The 20754-nt window shown below is 38.2% G+C and overlaps 1 protein-coding gene across 1 annotated transcript in view; it reads right to left on the minus strand.

The window, feature by feature from the left end:
• Positions 1 to 5298: 5298 nt before the first annotated feature.
• Positions 5299 to 20754, minus strand: part of LOC124555089 (lysosomal-associated transmembrane protein 4B-like) — a 158934-nt gene continuing 143478 nt past the window's right edge. The window contains exons 5-6 of the mRNA XM_047128884.1: positions 12301 to 12457; positions 5299 to 8208 (exon numbers count right to left, since the gene is read on the minus strand). Coding sequence (XP_046984840.1) covers positions 8006 to 8208; positions 12301 to 12457 — 360 coding nt within the window. The 3' untranslated portion in view covers positions 5299 to 8005. The remainder of the gene's footprint in view (positions 8209 to 12300; positions 12458 to 20754) is intronic.

The raw sequence follows: 20754 nt of genomic DNA on the forward strand, positions 1-20754 counted from the left end.
GTGTATGGCGAGCACTACGTCTCTGAGCTATGTAGCATTCTATTTTCTTCTTTTCGTTTTTGGATGCTACACATTTTGCTCATCCACAAACCTGTAATGAAGTTACCTCTCACTATAATACTATCCCTTCTCTGTAGTATAAGTTTTCTGTATGTAATATGAATATTGAGTGACATTATTTGAGAAATAACTTGAAAATGTAAACTATGTACTACATTTGACTTTCTTACAGTAATGATTGACCAATAAAATTATAATAAATTTTTTATCTCTTAAGATGTGTAAATAATGATTCCTTAAGCATTTCAGACAATAGTTACTACTATAGCAGAAACATAAGTGAAAAGGAAATTTTAAAACCAGTTCATGAGAAATGTGTTGTGTAAAACATAGTGAGAAAGTTATGACAGCTTTGTAGAGATAAGGATGATAATACGTTAAAGTGTGTACTATATATATAATGAGTATTGTAAATGTTGTTAAGAAACTACTTTCTGGCCATCACACTCTGTGGACAATCTGTATTAGTAAGTAATGTTTACCTTTTCTGTGTATGTTATTAGCTTTATGAACCTGTGATGATGTTCAGAAGGTAACTGGTGGGACAATTTATAGTTCTGGGAGTAAAAGACAATTTTCTAGATCCATGTGTGTGTGTGTGTGTGTGTGTGTGTGTGTGTGTGTGTGTGTGTGTGTGTGTGTGTGTGTGTGTGTGTGTGAGTACTGTACAGTGTATAATAGTTATAGATAAGTTATTATTAGCATTTTCATGACAGAATAGAATCTGGGAGTACAGATGATAACGGATATTATTGTAGTTATATTCTGTAGAGCATGTATTTTATCTGTGCGAAGTGATAGCATTAAGTAGCTCAAAGGTGTTTCTATGAGAAATACAGGCATGGTCATGATTTTATGAATTTGCTAATGAGATGTATAAATGGACAATGTTAAAGATGTACACATGTTATCAAACGGATTAGTTGGACTGTGACAAAAGACATTTTGTGAAAAGTATGTCATTACAAGATTCGGTGATGCGGAACAGTCTGTGAGTTTATGTTTGATATGGTAAAGAGTTAAATGAGATCTGGGGGGGTCAGAAGTACTGTATAGTGTAATATATTGAAATACTAATAAGAAAGAGAGGATATTATATAATTTATTTTTGTTCATTGACTTTAACCTGTATATAGTTAAATCTTTACAGTTTAGATATGCTTATCTTTGTGTGATTTTGTTTATAAATATGCTAATAGTATAGGATAATATGTGAATGATTTTAATATATTTATACCGGATGTGACCATAATTATAACCTACACAAGTACTTTGAGTAATGAGTCCAACCCTGTTCCTACCTAGAGAACTGTTTCCAAGATCCTTACCTGACCTGGAAGTAAAAGCTAAAAACTGTGAAAGTAATAGTGGAAGGTGCTATTGCAGCGTAGAGACTGCCAGAAAAAGAAGGGTTGCAGATACAAGATGGACAGTGCAAAAGGACTGATGATTGTGTGCTGCCAGTTCCTTAAGATGTACAATGTGAAGCAGTGACTGGAATGACAGCTAAGAACAATAAAATTAGATTTTTATATTAAAACTAATACTAAGAAAATTTAAATGTATTGAAAAAATTGTGATTTGAAAATAGCAGATCGTCCATATGTATTTAGCAGCCATTCGTACAAGTAATACTTGTAAGAGTAGCTGGGGGAGTGTATGATGCAACAGCCTCCCCCAAGATCATTATGAACTGTCCGATATCACATTTTTTAATTACATCCGTGTATTTATCGTATGATTCAGTGCTTCCTAGGGCCTATTATGTGTATTTTTATAGGTATCGTTCAGCTCAGTTGGTCCAAAAACATATTCTTCTTTGTAAATACATATAGAATATTCTGGAATGACGTGTAATCTCGTGATTGTTAATAGATTTTTGTCATTAACAAAAATATGTACATATACCAAATTAAATATCAGATCGTGAAATTGAAGGAATAAATGTTTAGCAACAAATATTAAGAGGCTGTGGAAATGTTAGCATAAATAACTAATGCCCATAATTACCATAATTGCAATTTGTAAATTCACTAACCCAAAAACCTCATTACGATTCAAATGAAAATAACAATCATTATCCAGTGATGTAATTTCATTCTTAATTCATTGTTATGTAATTCATTGTAATTAATGATGCTTGTAAATTACGCAGGTATTTATCTCTTGTTAGTTACACCACCCAAATTCACGAAATTCCGATGTTTGGGAAAACATGTGTGTATTTAACTTATGTAAACTGCGGAAGCACAATGTGTATACTTCGAACAAATGTTAGCAATAAAATCCATTCAGTCACTAATTACGAAATTAAAGGAAAATCAAAATAATTGTTGAAATCAGATTGTGAATTAATTCTCACACGTAAAACCAGGATGATGATAAAAATTATCATGTTATTTGACATTATATTTTATAACCTGCGTAAATGTAACAGCAGATAGTTTAGATGTAATTGCTTTTAATTGTAAGTTACATTTTGTAATAAATTAACAATGCTAGCGATTGTTAAAACTGTATTTAATGTGACGCAGCGAGGCTGCGTAAGTAGTCAGATTCGTCAGTTGTTTTGCACTTATGTCAGTTCTGTCGATCAGCTGATGTCAATAAATAATTTGTCAATCTTGAAATTTTCGTGATGTTCTCATTATTTTCAGTATCCACAACATAGGTGAACTACAGGCCAACACACGTTAAGTAGTAACGTTCAAAAAGATCGATACAAGTCAGAGGATAGGGAGATAGGTGCAGAAGGCGCATAGGGTCTGACAAGAATATTTAGGAGATTTGGAGGGCGGTGGAAAGCTATTCTATGTGTGATGGGCAAAATTTCGGACAGAATGGATCTCATTTCAGGGCATGATTTTAGGAAGTCATGGCCCTGTCGAAGTAGCTGATTAACATATTCCAGGCAAGGATAATGCTGAGTCACTACTGCTGTGCTCCAAAGCTGTTTTGTGAAGGAATCAGCAGTACCAGGATTGGATGCGATGGCCCTGGAAACCTGCTTTTTAACTAGGCTGGTGGCGTAATTACGTGCAGTGAAGGCTGAAGTGAGAATGGTGATGTATTGCTGAAAGAGTACTCAGCTGAACAAATACGTTTGCCTCAGATGCCAAGGCTGTATGGGAGGGAATGTTTGACACCTCAGAGGTGAAGTAGTTATTGGTAGGTATAAAGTTGATTAATGTGAGTAGGAAGGACGCCATATGTTTGGAATTAGGTGGGTGCTGACTGATGAAATGTTCAGCAGCAGACAGACCATGCACGTGGGGCATGTTGGTACAGAGGGAGGTGGCATCAATGGTGACAAGCAAGGTGTGTGATGGGAGCGGAGTGGGCATGGATTTTAGACGTTCTAGGAAATTGTTGGTATCTTCGACGTAGGAGGGGAGTTTTTGTACAATGGGTTGCAGGTGTTGATCAGCTTAGGCAGATATACATTCAGTGGGTGCTTTGAAGCCAGCAACTATAGGATCACCAGAATGATTGGGTTTGTGGATCATAGGAAGAAGGTAGAAGGTGGGGGTGCGTGGTCTGGGTGGGGCGAGAAGCTCTATGGATTGAGTTGTTGGTCCTTGTGAGGGGCTTGAGGTTTTAAGGAGGGAGTGTGGGTCAGTTTGAATAACAGGTATGGGATCTTGATGGCAGACGTTGTATGTAGAGGTGTCAGACAGCTGGGTAGACCTTGACTTACTACAATGGTAGATCCTTTGTGTGTTGGGAGGATAATGATGGAGTCATCAGTTTTTAGGGAACATAGAGCCTGGAGTTCTGTGGAGGACAGGTTAGGGTCACGTTTCAGGGACCTGAGGAAGGGTTGTGAGTCAATGCTGGATGTAAGGAATTCTTGGAAGGCTTTTAAGGGATGATTTTGAGGCAGTGGTAGTGTATCATGTTGGGATCGTGGTCTGAACTGTTCAAGGCATGGTTCAATGTTAGGTTTGCTGTTGGAAAGATTTTGGGGTTGGGTTGCAAAGTGATATTTCCAATGCATATTACAAGTGAAGTAAAGGAAGTTCTTCACCAAAGCAGCATGATCAAATGTAGGTTTATGGCTGGAAGTGAGGCCCTTAGATAATACAGATAATTGAGGAGGGGAGAGTGCTTTAGACGAGAGGTTAAGGACACTGTACTGTTGCGACTCGTTCTTGGGATTATGGGTTATTCTTGGTCTGGGAGGCAGTGGTGAAGGCTGTGGGATATTAAGGAGGTCGAGCAAGCTCGGTTTGTAGGAGAGGAGTGGTGCATGACATTAGTGACCTTGGCGCCTGTTTCACCACACATGCCATCTAGATTCTTCCCCCACAAGAACTCTGCAGGTGGGAATTACCACTACAACGTGTCCTTGGTTCTCGCCACCGACCTGGCCTTAATTTACGTTAATTTCTTCCGTCTCAGCTTTTACTCACTGTAACTACTCTGCTTCACTCCGTTTCAGTTATCTACATCTTTCATTGTCTTTCCCGTCTATTTTGCACTGCCCCCTCCCACTTCCGTTATGTATAGTGCACTTAGCTTACTCACTCTTATTAACTCGTGCACGATGTTTTAGTAGTAACCAATGTCTTGCATATTAGCCTGTCTTCCACCTTTGATGTCTCAGGTTTTCAGATCTCATCTGGTGCTGTCTCCAACAATCATTCTTTCCTTCACAGCCCATATGTAAGTCTCCCCTGTCCCGCGGTTTTGGGTGACTTTCCCAAAATCTTCCCCTTTTCCTTCACAGTTCTTCCTTGCCCTTCAATACTTCTGCCTGAAGAAGGATCCACTGGCTCCAAAAGCTTTCCAATCACAATTCTCTTCTATGTGTGTGTTTTGCCACTGCTTGGTGTGTAGATTTTTTATCTATCGAATTAAATAATTTCATCAATAATTGGTTGTTTTCGTTGGAATACATTTGTGTTTCATGTGATCTAAAACCATATATAGTACTCGTAATTCACATCTATTGATCTTTGTGTACTGTGGTGACATTAAGCAAGCCCTGTACAGTAATTAGGCAACACTGTCATGGTAGTTTCTACCCTAAATGGAGACATAGACACTGCAATTATCTACATTAAATAACAGGTATGTTACGCTTGGTAATGTGAATCAAGACCTGGTTAATATGTGTCAAAGAAAGGAAAGGATGTTATAAAAGAGGATCAGTAATTTACTATGAAATAATGCAATTCTGTTTCACAGTGCAGAAATAGGTTACTTTATTAGCATGCTTTAAACATACAATTAAATTAGACAGTGTCTTCACAGAACAAAAGCACTATTCATAAAGTTAACACATGCAATTGGATGACCTCCAAATATAAGTCTCTGTTATGTAGAACATACTGAGCTTTTCGTAATTTCCTTATGTCTATGTGATCTTAGGGGAACTTAATAATATTAAACATATTGATCAACAGAATAATTTAGTTGAAATGCATCAAAATTATAGATTAGCACATGACCTTGCTTTATTATTCTAGTTAATTACATGTTTTTACACTTCATACATTGACTTTAAATTGTAAATCTGTAGTTCAGGTACATTTATGGGAATCTCTAGAGCGTAGTTTCAAATTCCAATGATCACCATAATTATAAAAATAATTTGATTTTAAAGCCAGACAGAACAAACAGAAAGATATAGCAACATTTGCAAGGAAGTAGGTTATCAGAAAAACAAAACAGTACACTGCCTCCATAATAAACTTGCTTCATGAATTACAACAGAACATGTCGTACTTCATGTCCATGAACTGCATACTAGTCAAGTTAGTATAACAAATATGCAAAAGAATAAGAAATATGTATGAAGTTTCTTAAAACATCTATAATAATTCTATACAACCAAAACTTGGTCATCTAGCTCTAGAAATATGTAAAAAAAGGAGGTAAATTGTCATAAATAATAGTTCATGTTTTAGGTAACTGAGTGAGTAATAAGGAAATAACACCAGAGGGTAGTGTGTCTTTTACATACTGTTATAAGATATTACAGTTATCTCCTACAAAGAACACCAGCTACTCACACAATTTTTATACATATTGCAAGGTGTCAACATCGAGAGTTTATTATGTTTATCTCTTGACATCAAGATTAATATATTCCATTGACAGTACAGAGCACACAGAATAATTGAACAGAAATATAATTACTACATATTGATTATGTAACATCACTTGAAATAAATCCATTACCATTAATCTTCCCATCACTCTGTCAGATTTATGCTATGTGCTGTTTATTACCCCATGAGAAACATGTCTTCAACTGTAAAACACAGGACAAGTTGCAGATATGTGCTATTATATTTTATTGGTGATGGTATTAGATGGTTGTCAAGTGTGTATTTCTCATTTGGTTTTAAAGGGTATACATAAATGTCTCCAAAGAGCTAAAAATATTCAAAGCAAGGTGTAAATGACTTGCTTCCACTTTGTAAAATCTGATTGTATCACTTATGCAATAATATACTTTTGGAAATTTATATGACATAATATATTTTGCTTGACATGGAAAATGTGTTTCTGGATCTGAGAAAAATTTTATGAACTAAGGAACTGAGAGGATTTTTAAACTAAGAAACACAAATGTTCCATTCAAAATGTACTGATATCAAAAATAATTTGGTCGGTGCCCAGCATGGAGAGATAAATGAAATCAAGTGTTTGTGAAGAGTGTGTAGTTGGAATATTTAAACATACCAACAATTGTTTTAAAATATTTGTCTTCAGTAGTTTGAGTCTCGTGCTTGCTTATATGAGATCCAGTAATGCAATGTAGGAGACATGGAGTATAAACCTTTTCAGATAAAAATAAATTCTAAGTGTTCTTTTACTTATTTTTCACTGCATACTTTGATTACTAAGTGGTATGACAATTTCTGTAATAACTGATTGAAACTGCTTATACACCACGACTGCAACACACAGTCACAGTTAATTTTTTTCAATGAATGAAAACAGTGGGAAAGTTTTTCGTGACTGGAAGCAGATCATTTCATTTATGACCAATGGATGTGTTAATGAACTTCCACTGGTTATTTTGGCAAAATAAATGTATACTTCCTGCAGTATTTTTAACTATATGTTATTTAGGCTATGTCTAACCTACATCGAAAATACAATGTAAATATCGCACTTTTTTCATGTGCCTCTATCATCTATGAAAACACATGGTTTCTCGTATTGGACTACGCTCAATTTTAACTTAGGAAGACTCTGACTGAATGTTTCAGAAAACTAAATTATTCAATAACACCAAACGCAAAGAGCATGTTAGTACTTGTTTTTGTTTTGTTATAGAATGAATAGTCTCAAATTAAATATGTGACATTGCCATCATATATCATAACAGCTTTCTTGAGAGTCACTGACAAGTATAAGACCACATCTGAAATGACAAGAGATACCAGTACTGCCACACTTTGGTAAACATACCGTAATGGATAATGTGACAGTGTTTATGGACTCACAGTCCTTCTTTAAGAAGGAATTCAGTGGTCTTTTATGAGGCGAGAATTATGAAGACAACACATCTACTATCCCGTCAGGTTAATGGATAGTCAACAACCATTTCATGTAGCATCTGGAACTGTATTACATTTTACTTCATGGGGGGTTGCAGCTGTGAAGATAGTAAAACTTTTTAGATATTACAAGTTATAACCAGGAAACTTTTCTCACGGGTTTCCTCTTCTAAGTGTAATGTATGTTATTCATTATTTGGAACAGATTGTTTCAAATCCACCATCAGCAGTTTTACTATCATCTTTAATAGTTCTCCCATTTCTGACTGCATACCATGACCTCCCTCTAACAGACAGTCTCCTTAATGTCAACAATTTACATGTGAATTAACTGGACACATAAGAATTCCTTTTTGACAATAATATCGACATTCAGATGTAGTTGAAGAAATAGATTAGCGTAAACATTCACAGGTAGAACGTGTTGATTAAGCTTCGCTCACATTAGCATATTTCTTCTCGGCCTCTTGAATCGGAGGCCTGGCATTTGCAGCACCATTCATTGTTGCACCATTAGATTTTTGCTTGTTTACTGTGTTACCTTTCTTCACAATCTGCACTTTGGGTGCAAGCTTCTGTCGCAGACTTCTATAGAAACTGTAGACAACCAGGATGAAATAAGCACTGATTGCTGGAACAGAAGAAAGTGCTGTTATGAAGAGGTCTAAACTGTCTGTTAGCAAATTTGTAAAGGGTGCTATATTGAACCAAGTGTTTCTTTCCATCTGACTGTTTACACTATTAAACACGACAGTCATACATCAGCAGTAAAGTGGATTAATTTAAATAGAGAACAATGAAATATAAGTTGTGAAACTGACAACCATGAGATGGAGAAGATTTGCTTCCTTTTGAAAAATGGGGTGGTATAATGTCAATGTTATTTGTCTTGGAAGGCTCTTTTCACAGCTGCATAACTCTATGCTTTGTTGAAAAACTAATCACTCTATGTCATTAGCAACACACTGAATTCACTAAAATCGTTTATTAAGGGCTGTATTTATGTTCTTAGATGTGCCTGAATGAACACTTATTAAATTTTCTTTTTTTAAATAAAAGATCGATTGCTGATATAATAAAACAGCATTATTGTATCTTTTATCAGAATAATGAACGTTTGTGACGAGTTGCGATGTAACGGACTGATACTCGAAACTGGCCTCTTCTTTTTGTGGACACTGCACTACCAACAACGGTATTTTTTCGTTTTTCGTTATTTTATGATTTGTTCCTTTTTTTATTACTAATCTCCTCTTTTTAGTTTTTTAGGTAAGTCCAGTGACCCACCACTGCACTACATTTTTTAAATTTTTACTTTTGGTCTTTTTAATTGGCCTTTACCTCCTCTACATTGCCCTCTACAAAAAAACCTTCTGCCGGCGTTTGTGCTTCGCCAAATAAAGCGTCTTCTCAACAACATTCACTGAATTTCACTTGAAAACTAAACTTTTCTTGAAATCGAACATTTTCTGTAAACATCAAAATTCTTCTCCGAAATTAAACATTTAAGAAGAAAATTAGATTTCTTCAGTCCTAAAATATTTTTCGAAACTAAACTACCTTGTCAACTAGAATGTTATTGGAAACTTAAAATCTTCTTATAAAATGAAAAATCTTTGGTAAATAAAAGTCTTACTGGGAGGTCTTCTTGCGATCTGAAATGTTACTGAAAAATGAAAAAGTTCATGTAATGTAAAATGTTCTTGAATGTATTAGTAAAATAATCTTCTTCTTGAATCGAGAATAAACATAAAATATGTATAACTTAAGGGGAAAATCTGAACAGAGTGGAATCAAAATGTAAAGCAAAATACACAATGTCTTCTGTGTGATCACAGTGTCTCGAAACTCTACAGTGATTTCCCTGCTACCAGTCTGGCCTAGAATTCCCGGATTAAGGATACTGTGCAGTTTAAATACAGTTGAAATATCAAAAGAGTTACTAAGATGATGCTGACCTACTCTTTCGTAGAGATCTACGCTGTGAGGTATCGTTCCCTACGACATTAATGGATAGAGCTGTTGGAGGAGCACTGCCTGTGAAAAGCAGGGTTCCATGTTCGAACCCCATTCTGGGGTCACAATTTTATAAATTACGTATTATATTACGACTGTGCAGGTAGCTCTATTGTCAGTATTAAAGTGAGTTTTATGTGAGAACAATGTACGTAACTTTGTTGCAGCGCAGTACATGAATTATGTGAAGAGCAGAATATTCAGTTCTTATTCTCTCCTTTGAATAGCACAAGAGATATTGAATTCAATTGACTATAGCAGGAAATAAACAACTGCGTCACACGGAACAGGCGAAAGTGAATACAGACGCATAAAAAATGAGACTGACAAAAAAAATGCAAAATTGCTAAACGGGAATGTTTAGAGGATAAATGCAAGACTGGCCGGCCGGTGTAGCCGAGCGGTTCTAGGCGCTTCAGTCTGGAACCGCGCGACCGCTACGGTCGCAGGTTCGAATCCTGCCTCGGGGATGGAGGTGCATGATGTACTTAGGTTAGTTAGGTTTAAGTAGTTCTAAGTTTTAGGGGTCTGATGATCTCAGATGTTAAGTCCCATAGTGCTCAGAGCCATTTGAACCATTTTTTTTAAAATGCAAGGCTGTAGAAGCGTGGATAACTAGGGGAAAGTTAAATGCCTGCTATAGGAAAATTAAATAGACCTTTTGAGAAAAGAGAAGCAGCTATATGAATATCAAGAGCTCAGATGACAAGCCAGTACCAAGCAGAAAAGGGTAATCTAAAACATGTAAAGATTAAGAGAAGATGAAAGCTTTCTAAAGCTAACATGAGAAAATTCAATAAAAAAAGGGCTGTACAACAGTAACGAATTTGAAGGCAATGTTATATAAAAAAAGTGGAAGTAAATGAATATGAGATGGGAGATACAATACTGCGAGAAAAATTTGACAAAGCACTGAAAGACCTAATCCGATACAATGCTCCTGGAGTAGACGACATTCTCTCAGAATATTGAGATTCTTGGGAGAGAATCACAGCCTATTCCACCTGATTTGCAAAATATATGACAGGCGAAATACTCAGACTCCAATAAAAGTGTAATAATACCACTTTCAAAGTAGGCAGTTACTGAAAGCAATGAATATTACCTATCAATTTAATAAGTTGTGGATGCAAAATACTGACACGAATTATTTGCAGAAGAGTGGAAAAACTGGTGGAAGCCGAACTAGGGGAAGGTCAGTTTGGATTTCAGAGAAACGTAGGAACGACTTGTCTTAGAAGACAGACTGAAAAACGGCAAACCTTCGTACACTGTATTTGTTCATTCTGAAAGGTCTGACAACGTTGACTGGAATGCACTGTTTCAAATTCTGAAGTTAGCACAATAAAATACATGGAGGGAACGTTGTTTGCAACTTACCCATATCTACAAATCAACGGAAGCGAAATTATTCCCTTGATGGCAAGAGAAGTCAGACACAAAGAAAAACTAAAATTTTCAGAGCCATAGATTCTTTTTCCTATTAAAGTTTTACCAGAATCGATCAGTCATGTAAAATCTTTCGCTGCCTTAAAAAAATTTAAGATTATCCTGAAAATCCTTCAGGAAGTAAGCATATGAGAATCATTTACGAAGAAGAAGAATAATTTGCTTTAGACGCTGAACAGCGCATACTTGAATCTATGTAATGAAGGGAACTAAATATCAGCAAATGTTGCGGAAGCGGCTGTTACACAACGGTGTACAAAAAGTATCAAGAAATTAGTGTCTTACGCCTATTTTGTCCACTGTTTAAGTTAAAATTAAAATTTAGTCCTTAAAGACGCTGTAGAGCCTAATCAAGAAACAGCGCTGTTAATAGAAACAGTTGAGGACACCTGTAAATTTTATGGACACAACATGATGCGGGAGATGGATTTAAAAATTAGTTCCGTGAGTACTTGCAAGATGACGCTAGAAACTACTCAACGCAACGCGTTGGAGTGGAAGGTACGATTACATCTATGCACTTAAATTTTCATTGACATTCGCAACGATTCATTTAGGGGACTGCTTTCACATTTTTACCGCTCAGCAGTTTGTGCTGAGCGCGACACAGGTGAAAACGCAGAAGTATTTCTACGAAGAGAACGTTTGTGAAGTCTTGCAAAAGCGAAATGAAGTACAGAAAAAAACCGATGCAGCAAACGAAAAAAAGCGGTTTCCTTAAAGTCGAAAAATTTCGAAGCGTGAAAGTGGAAACAAGTCTTTATCGACTTCGGCTTCCACTAACGAGGGAAAGAGCAGTCGACTTCAGAACATATAAAGATGAGGAATGAACACTAGTGACCACTAAAGATGCTAAGTAAATAAAAATACAACGTGTCTGGTGACAACTTTTTTAAACTGAATTCATATTGTGAGTTTTAGAAAAATGTTGTTCTTAATTTTTTTCTATTGACTGAAATGGGAGGGGTGCAGCTATGGTGATGATGTAGTGTTTGGATGTGGGGGGTGACTGTGAGAGACGAGAGGTAGACGTTAGGAAAGCGGGTGGGGAGAAGCGTGAGTCAAGGGGATGGGGCTTCAGTTGAGACACTTGCCCTGATTCTCTCGTCACTCTAGTTACGCTCCTGGTACTGCCGCCGCCATAAGTATTTTTTTTTTTCAAGCACTTCAAGATGATCACATATTTTATCGTATATGCCAGTATAAAATCAGTTTACAGACATAGCAGTAGAATATATTTCTTGTTTCATATACTCACCCATAAATATACCGCATATCAGAAGTCCAATGATACCAGGGAGATAGAATTCATCATCTGATAAAAATGCAGTAGACATCTGAACCATCACCAGTGAGCTCAAACAAGTAATTATGGCCTTGATGATCACCCATAGTAGCGCAAATCTGATAGTTTCCTGTAAAAAGAAGTAAGATACATGCTAAGAAACGTTTTCGTAAGAGATGATATGGAAAACAGATGATCCATTCACTCTACATTTCTCTTATTCGAGAAGTTTCTCTCTCACTTTGTCCTTTCACTGACAATCAATTTACCTCTCTGTTGCTAGTGCATATTCCCTCTTCCTCTCTTCTCTCTCTCTCTCTCTCTCTCTCTCTCACCGACATGTATTAACAGGGAAAGTAAAACACGAGGAATGAGTACTCCAGCAGCAACACCACCACCCTGTCCCCCGCTGACTGCTACTGCCATGCAGTAGCGATGTTAGTCGCTGCTGGTTATTCTTCGTGTTTTACTGTCCCTGTTAATACATATCACTTAACAGAATATCGCACTAGACTAATTTGGGACCACTCTATCGAACGGGCACATAAAATCCCTCTTAAAAAAATTGTTTGTAGCGGGAAACAACCCGACGCTTTCCGTCGACACTGGGTATCGCATTAAAGAAGTGATAAGCAGTATTTGTTTGGGCTGATTCCTGCTACACGCTGCAAAAACAAAGTTACAAATATATGCCGAAGCACCAGAAAAACTGCGTCTGACGACTCTTAGAAGAGACACCCGACTGAGAGAAACAGAGAGAGAGAGAGAGAGAGAGAGAGAGAGAGAACGGGTGATGGAGAAAGAGAGGGAATGTCCCATCATTATAATAGGGGTGTGCGTGTACGTATATTTAGAATAAATATGACAAAAATAAGTTTCTATGTTATATAACTTTCATCCATTTGGGAGCATCAGTCAAACTGAAGTGCTTATTGTCGTAACTGAATAACGTGAATCGGGTGTAATCAAGTATTTATCAAATAACATTACAGGCCACGTAACGTGATTTATTATGCAGAAAATGAGCGGCAACCGACGCAGTAGAAAGCTGCTTCATCACCATACTCGCATAAAAGAAAAAAGATAAGATGCAATGTGAGAACAAAGTCTGTTGCGTTTCCCGACATAACCTGGATAGTGCGCCACACATTCATTCCACAAGGTACCACGCTTAACCAGCATTACTGTATCCAAGTGCTGAATCAATCGTCAAATGGGGATCAAAGAATTGGCTCCTCCACCAATGTTCCCGGTCATATTGCGTTAAGTGTCAGACAGTTTTTTTTTTGGGCAATAAGAAAACGACAGTTCCCTAGAATGAGAATAGGCTTACAAGGAAACCATTTTCAGGACATGGACGGAGCTAAGCAAATGTCAACAAGCACACGAGGCACTGTTTACGAAATCAAGCAGTCCTGCCTAACACTACCACGTTCATGATGAAGCAGTGTTTAATGCTCTTTATACAAGTTTTGAAACAGGTTTCTCATTTCATTTAATGCAAGTGCACGAAGTAAAAGAAAACACAGACATATAACTCCAAATTTCTACTTGTATTCTCATTTTCATGTTTAGCAAGATTTTCAGATTTAATCCATTATATAAATTCCCGCAGAATTACCATATGAATTCAGCAGTTCAAATTTACTGAATAGGGACAAAAATTCTGGCATATAACACTGGTTATTATTGAACTGCATCTGCAACGTTGTCTTCACACAATATCTTTGATCTGTTCTTTAGTATACCACTTGCCCTCGTGAGTTGACAACTGCCTCAATTTTTTTCGAGTTTCCCTCCTTCCCACTTGAAGTATCAATGAACATCACTTTTCAAACTGAAAATCCTGCCTTTGTAACCGTAGCCATTAGCATTCAATAGTGTGGTGACATTCAGTTCGGAGATAAACGACGGTGGAAGGGATTTTCGTTACCAGTGTCTGGCTGGTTATCTTGTGTTGTGCTGCATTAAGCTCAGCTGCTCTTCTGTGTCATCAGCGACAAGTACGTTATTTATTGCCACCACGTTTGACGACTCCTGTTGAATAATGTTTGTATTGTTCTGAAATAAGTTACAACGTAAATCTTATGGCGTTACAGCGATGGCGGGGACGAGCGCAGCGCTGCGTGTGAGAGTAATGGTGGCGATTGCCGCTGAACCAGGAGACACAACCGGTCCAAGCCCTACCGTCAAAGATGGTTACTATGCGAAGTCAAGGACTATGAGCAGTGCAACCACTGACAACGTGGGACTGACAGCAGAATCATTTTATGGTATGTGTGGTGATGACTCAAGGCTTACCATTTTACGCGGTATTTGCTTCTGACCTTGTACACAAATGTGATCAAAAGTATCCGGACGGCCCCCCAAAAACATACGTTTTTCATATTAGGTGCATTGCGCTGCCACTTACTGCCAGGTACTCAATATCAGCGACCTCAGTACTCATTAGACATCGTGAGAGAGCAGAGGCCCTCCGCAGAACTCTCGGACTCGGAGCGTGGTCAGGTGATTTGGTGTCACTTGTGTCATACGTCTGTATGCGAGATTTCCACACTCCTAAAGATGTCTAGATCCACTGTTTCCGACGTGATAGTGAAGTGGGAACGTGAAGGGACACATACAGCACAAAGCATACAGGCCGATCTGGTCTGTTGACTGACAGAGACCACCGACAGTTGAAGAGGGTCGTAATGTGTAATAGGCAGACATCTATCCAGACCATCACACAGGAATTCCAATCTGCATCAGGATCCACTGCAAGTACTATGACAGTTAGGCAGGAGGTGAGAAAACTTGGATTTCATGGTCGAGTGGCTGCTCATAAGCCAAACATCACGCCGTTAAATGCCAAACGACGCCTTGCTTGATGTAAGAAGCGTAAACATTGGTCGATTGAATAGCGGAAAAACGTTGTGTGGAGTGACGATCCACGGCACACAATATAGCGATCCGATGGCAGGGTGTGGATAAGGCGAATGGCCGGTGAACGTCATCTGCCAGCGTGTGTAGTGCAAACAGTAAAATTCGAAGGCAGTGGTGTTATGGTGTGGTTATGTTTTTCATGGAAGGGGCTTGCACCCCTTGTTGTTTTGGGTGGCACTATCACAGCACAGATCTACATTGATGTTTTAAGCACCTTCTTGCTTCCAACTATTGAAGAGCAATTCGGGGATGGCGATTGTATCTTTCAACACGATCGAGCACCTGTTTATAATGCACGGCCCGTGGCGGAGTGGTTACACGACAATAACATCCCTGTAATGGACTGGCCTGCACAGAGTCTTGACCTGAATCCTACAGAACACATTTGGGATGTTTTGTAACGCCGACTTCGTGCCAGGCCTCACAGACGGACATCGACACCTCTCAGTGCAGCACTCCGTGAAGAATAGGCTGCAATTCCCCAAGAAACTTTCCGTCACCTGATTGAACGTATACCTGCGAGAGTGGAAGCTGTCATCAAGCCTAAGGGTGGGCTGACACCATATCGAATTCCAGCATTACCGATGGAGGACGCCACGAATTTGTAAGTCATTTTCAGCCAGGTGTCCGGGTACTTTTGATCACATTATGTACCAGTATCCAAAAGGGAAGTACATTACTTTTCTTTTACCTGATTTCGTAGACAGAATCCATCTCAGTGTGGACAATCTGCTAAAATAAGAGGAAAAACTGGAAAAGTCTTTGAAGCAGGTTTCTGGCAGAAGAAATGAATCTTTCTCCCTAAATACGTCGTAGAAGCACTTTTTGATGACGTATGGGTGTATAGCGTGGGATTACAGGAGAGTATGGCAGGATTTTCAAATATACAGGGTGGCCCATTGATCGTGACCGGGCCAAATATCCCACGAAATTAATAGTCAAACGAAAAAACTACAAAGAACGAACCTTGTCTAGCTTGAAGAGGGAAACCAGATGGCGCTGCGTTTTTTTAAAATAGGAACCCCCATTTTTTATTACATATTCGTGTAGTACGTAAAGAAATATGAATGTTTTAGTTGGATCACTTTTTTCGCTTTGTGGTAGATGGCGCTATAATAGTCACAAACATATGGCTCACAATTTTAGACGAACAGTTGGTAACAGGTAGGTTTTTAAAATTAAAATACAGAACGTAGGTACGTTTGAACATTATATTTCGGTTGTTCCAATGTGATATATCTACCTTTGTGAACTTCTCATTTCTGAGGACGCATACTGTTACAGCGTGATTACATGTAAATACCACATTAATGCAATAAATGCTCAAAATGATACCCGTCAACCTCAGTGCGTTGTGCAATACGTGTAACGGCATTCTTCTCAACAGCGAGTAGTTCGCCTTCCGTAATGTTCGCACATGCATTGACAATAAGCTGACGCATGTTATCAGGCGTTGTCGGTGGATCACGATAGCAAATACCCTTCAACTTTCCCCACAGAAAGAAATCCGGGGACGTCAGATCCGGTGAACGTGCGGGCCATGATATGGTGCTTCGACGACCAATCCACCTGTCATGAAATAGGTGATTCAATACCGCTTATTTTTTTTAAATTTTTATTTATTTATTTATCGTTCCGTGGGACCAAATTAAGGACAAGTCTCCATGGTCATGGAATGAGTCAAAACATTAAATTATAACACGATATTAGAAACAGATAAAATGAAATATAAAAAAAAAACATATTCAGGTGACAAGTAAGTTAAAATAAAGAAAATCAACAATGTAACACTGGAATTTGCTTAATTTTTTAGCTCTTCCAGGAGCTCCTCGACAGAATAGAAGGAGTGAGCGACGAGGAATCTCTTCAGTTTAGACTTAAAAGTGTTTGGACTATTGCTAAGATTTTTGAGTTCTTGTGGTAGCTTATTGAAAATGGATACAGCAGAATACTGCACTCCTTTCTGCGCAAGAGTCAAGGAAGTGCATTCCACATGTAGATTGGATTTCTGCCTAGTATTTGCACTCCTTTCTGCACAAGAGTCAAGGAAGTGCATTCCACATGCAGATTGGATTTCTGCCTAGTATTAACTGAGTGAAGGCTGCTAACTCTTGGGAATAGGCTATTATTGCTAACAACAAACGACATTAAAGAAAATATATACTGTGAGGGCAATGTCAGAATTCCCAGACTATTGAATAGGGGTCGACAAGAGGTTCTCGAACTTACACCACATATAGCTCGAACAGCCCGTTTTTGAGCCAAAAATACCCTTTTTGAATCAGAAGAATTACCCCAAAAAATAATACCATACGACATAAGCGTATGAAAATATTCGAAGTAGACTACTTTTCGTGTTGAAGTGTCACTTATTTCAGATACTGTTCTAATGGTAAATAAAGCAGCATTTAGTTTCTAAACAAGATCCTGGACATGGGCTTTCCACAACAGCTTACTATCTATCCAAACACCTAGGAACTTGAACTGTTCCGTCTCGCTTATAATATGCCCATTCTGTCTGATCAAAATATCGGTTCTTGTTGAATTGTGAGTTAGAAACTGTAAAAAACCGAGTCTTACTGTTATTTAACATCAAATTATTTTCCACAAGCCACGAACTTATTTCATGAACTACATTATTTGATACTGTTTCAATATTACGCACAAGATCCTTCACTACAAAGCTGGTGTCATCAGCAAACAGAAATACTTTTGAATCACCTGTAATACTAGAAGGCATATCATTTATATAAATACGAAACAGCAGTGGCCCCAGCACCGACCCTTGGGGAACGCCCCACTTAACAGTGCCCCATTGGGACTGAACATCACTACCACTCTCAATATTGCGGAGAATTACCTTCTGCTGTCTGTTCTTAAAGTAAGAGGCGAACCAATTGTAAACTACTCTCCTTACTCCATAATGGTCCAACTTCTGCAGCAATATTTTGTGGTCAACACAATCAAAAGCCTTCGTTAAATCAAAGAAAACACCTAGCGTTCGCAACCTTTTATTTAATCCGTCCAAAACCTCACAGAGAAAAGAGAATATAGCATTTTCAGTTGTTAAACCATTTCTAAAACCAAACTGAACATTTGACAGCAAATTGTGTGAATTTAAATGCTCCAGTAACCTTGTATATACAACCTTCTCGATAACTTTAGCAAACACCGATGGCATAGAAATAGGTCTATAATTGTCAATATTATCCCTGTCTCCCTTTTTATAAAGTGGCTTCACTACCGAGTACTTTAATCGGTCAGGAAACCGACCACTCCTAAAGGAAAAGTTACAGATATGGCCCAGTACTGGGCTAACATACATAGAACAATACTTCAGTATTCTGCTAGATACCCCGTCATATCCATGAGAGTTCTTGGTCTTTAGTGATTTAACTATTAACTCAATCTCCCTCTTGTCAGTATCATGGAGGAGCATTTCAGGTAACAGTCTCGGAACTCTTTTTTTCTAAGAGCGCTATATGATTCCCTGTTGGGACTAGGTTTCTATTTAGTACACCTGCTATATTCAGAAAGTGATTGTTAAATACTGTACATATATGCGACTTATCAGTAACACGGACATTCCCACTACGCACTGATTCTATATCCTCGACCTGTCTCTGCAGACCAGCCACTTCCTTTACGACTGACCATATAGTTTTAATTTTATCCTGAGACTTAGCTATTCTATCTGCATACCACATACTTTTTGCCTTCCTAATAACATTTTAAGCACCTTACAATACTGTTTGTAATGGGCTGCTGCATTTAGATTCTGACTGTTTCTAACGTTTTGATATAATTGCCACTTTGTTCTACAAGATATTCTTATCCCTCTAGTCAGCCACCGAGGCTGCCTGTTTGTGTTAGTACCCTGTTTTGAACGTTCTAACGGAAAGCAACTTTCAAAGAACACGAGAAAAGTCTTGAGAAAAGCATTATATTTATCGTCTACTATATCAGCGGTGTAAACATCTTGCCACTCTTGTTCCTTGATAAGGTTTACAAAGGTCTCTACAGCAACTGGATCAGCTTTTCTAATCAGCTGATGACTATATTTCACACGTGTTGCAGCACAAAAATCTTTTAGAGTTAAAATTTGTGCATCATGATCTGAAAGGCCATTCACCTTTTTGCTAACAGAATGCCCTTCTAGTAATGAGGAATGAACAAAAATGTTGTCTATGGTTGTTCTACCGTTCCCTTGCACTCTCATTGGAAAGAATACGGTTTGCATAAGATTATATGAATTAAGGAGGTCTACTAGCATCCTCTTCCTTACACAATCACTTATACAATTAATATTGAAGTCACCACATATAACTAACTTTTTGTATTTCCTATAAAGTGAAACAAGAACCTCCTCTGGCTTTAGCAAAAATATTGTGAAATGGGAGTCTGGGGATCTATAAATAACAACAGTTAGAAGTTTAGCTCCATTAAATTTAACCACATCTGCACAACATTCAAACACCTTTTCAGTGCAGTACTTTGAAACATCAATTGACTCAAATGGGATGCCGTTTTTCACATACATGGCTACTCCCCCACACCGCAAAGAGCTCCTCGAAAAGCTGCCAGCCAACCTGTATCCTGGTAAAGGAAGCCTCTGAATTATCTCCTTATTTAAGAAGTGTTCAGATATACCAATAATTTCAGAGTCATCATCTATAAGCAATTCACTAACTTTATCTCTAATACCTTGTATATTTTGATGAAATATACTAATTCCCTCATTACTCGGATACCTAAGCTTTGTCAGAAGTGGTTCCTTTGTTAGAGAGACTTCCCTTAAGCAGGAATACCTATCAGCTGACTTCAATCTAAAAAAGGTGCAGCTCTAACACCCACTACTGCAGGAATTTTTCCATGAGTGATCCCACCAACCCCACCTATGCTGTCACCTATAAGCTTTGCTAACCTTCCCTTCCAATACCTGTTGAGGTGCAGGCCATGTCTAGTGAAACCCGTCCTGCTGATAGACTCCACAGACACCACTGAAATGTGACCTATGCTTTCTGTCATCAGCGCACCCCCAACTCTCATGTTATTACGCCTGACGGCTGTATCACGATGAGGCCGATCGTGACGCTGAAACAGTTCCACGAAATGCACATTCGTGTTGCCAGTCTGAGTGGCTATTTTTTCCAGGTCACCATCTATGTCATACTCCCCATCCCTATCAATACTATTACCAGCCCCACCCACAATCGCTACCTGATCCTCTTTAGTAAAATCCCTACATAACCCCCCTATGTTAACAGTCACCTGAGCCAAACCTGCATTGGGCTTCACAATGCTGGTGACCTGGTACTCACTCCCCAGTACTTCCTGCAACTGCTGGCCTACACCTCTGCCACGAGAACTACCTAACAGCAGAACTTTCTTCTTCCTCTTCGACTTTGCAACTGTTCTAGCCACCGTAACTACTGAGGTCTGCTGCATACTTCCTACATCTACAGCTACTAGAGATTCCTCTCCATTAGACTCTGACAGTTG

Source organism: Schistocerca americana, chromosome X (assembly GCF_021461395.2).
Source record: "Schistocerca americana isolate TAMUIC-IGC-003095 chromosome X, iqSchAmer2.1, whole genome shotgun sequence".
NCBI classification, from domain to species: Eukaryota; Metazoa; Arthropoda; class Insecta; order Orthoptera; family Acrididae; genus Schistocerca; species Schistocerca americana.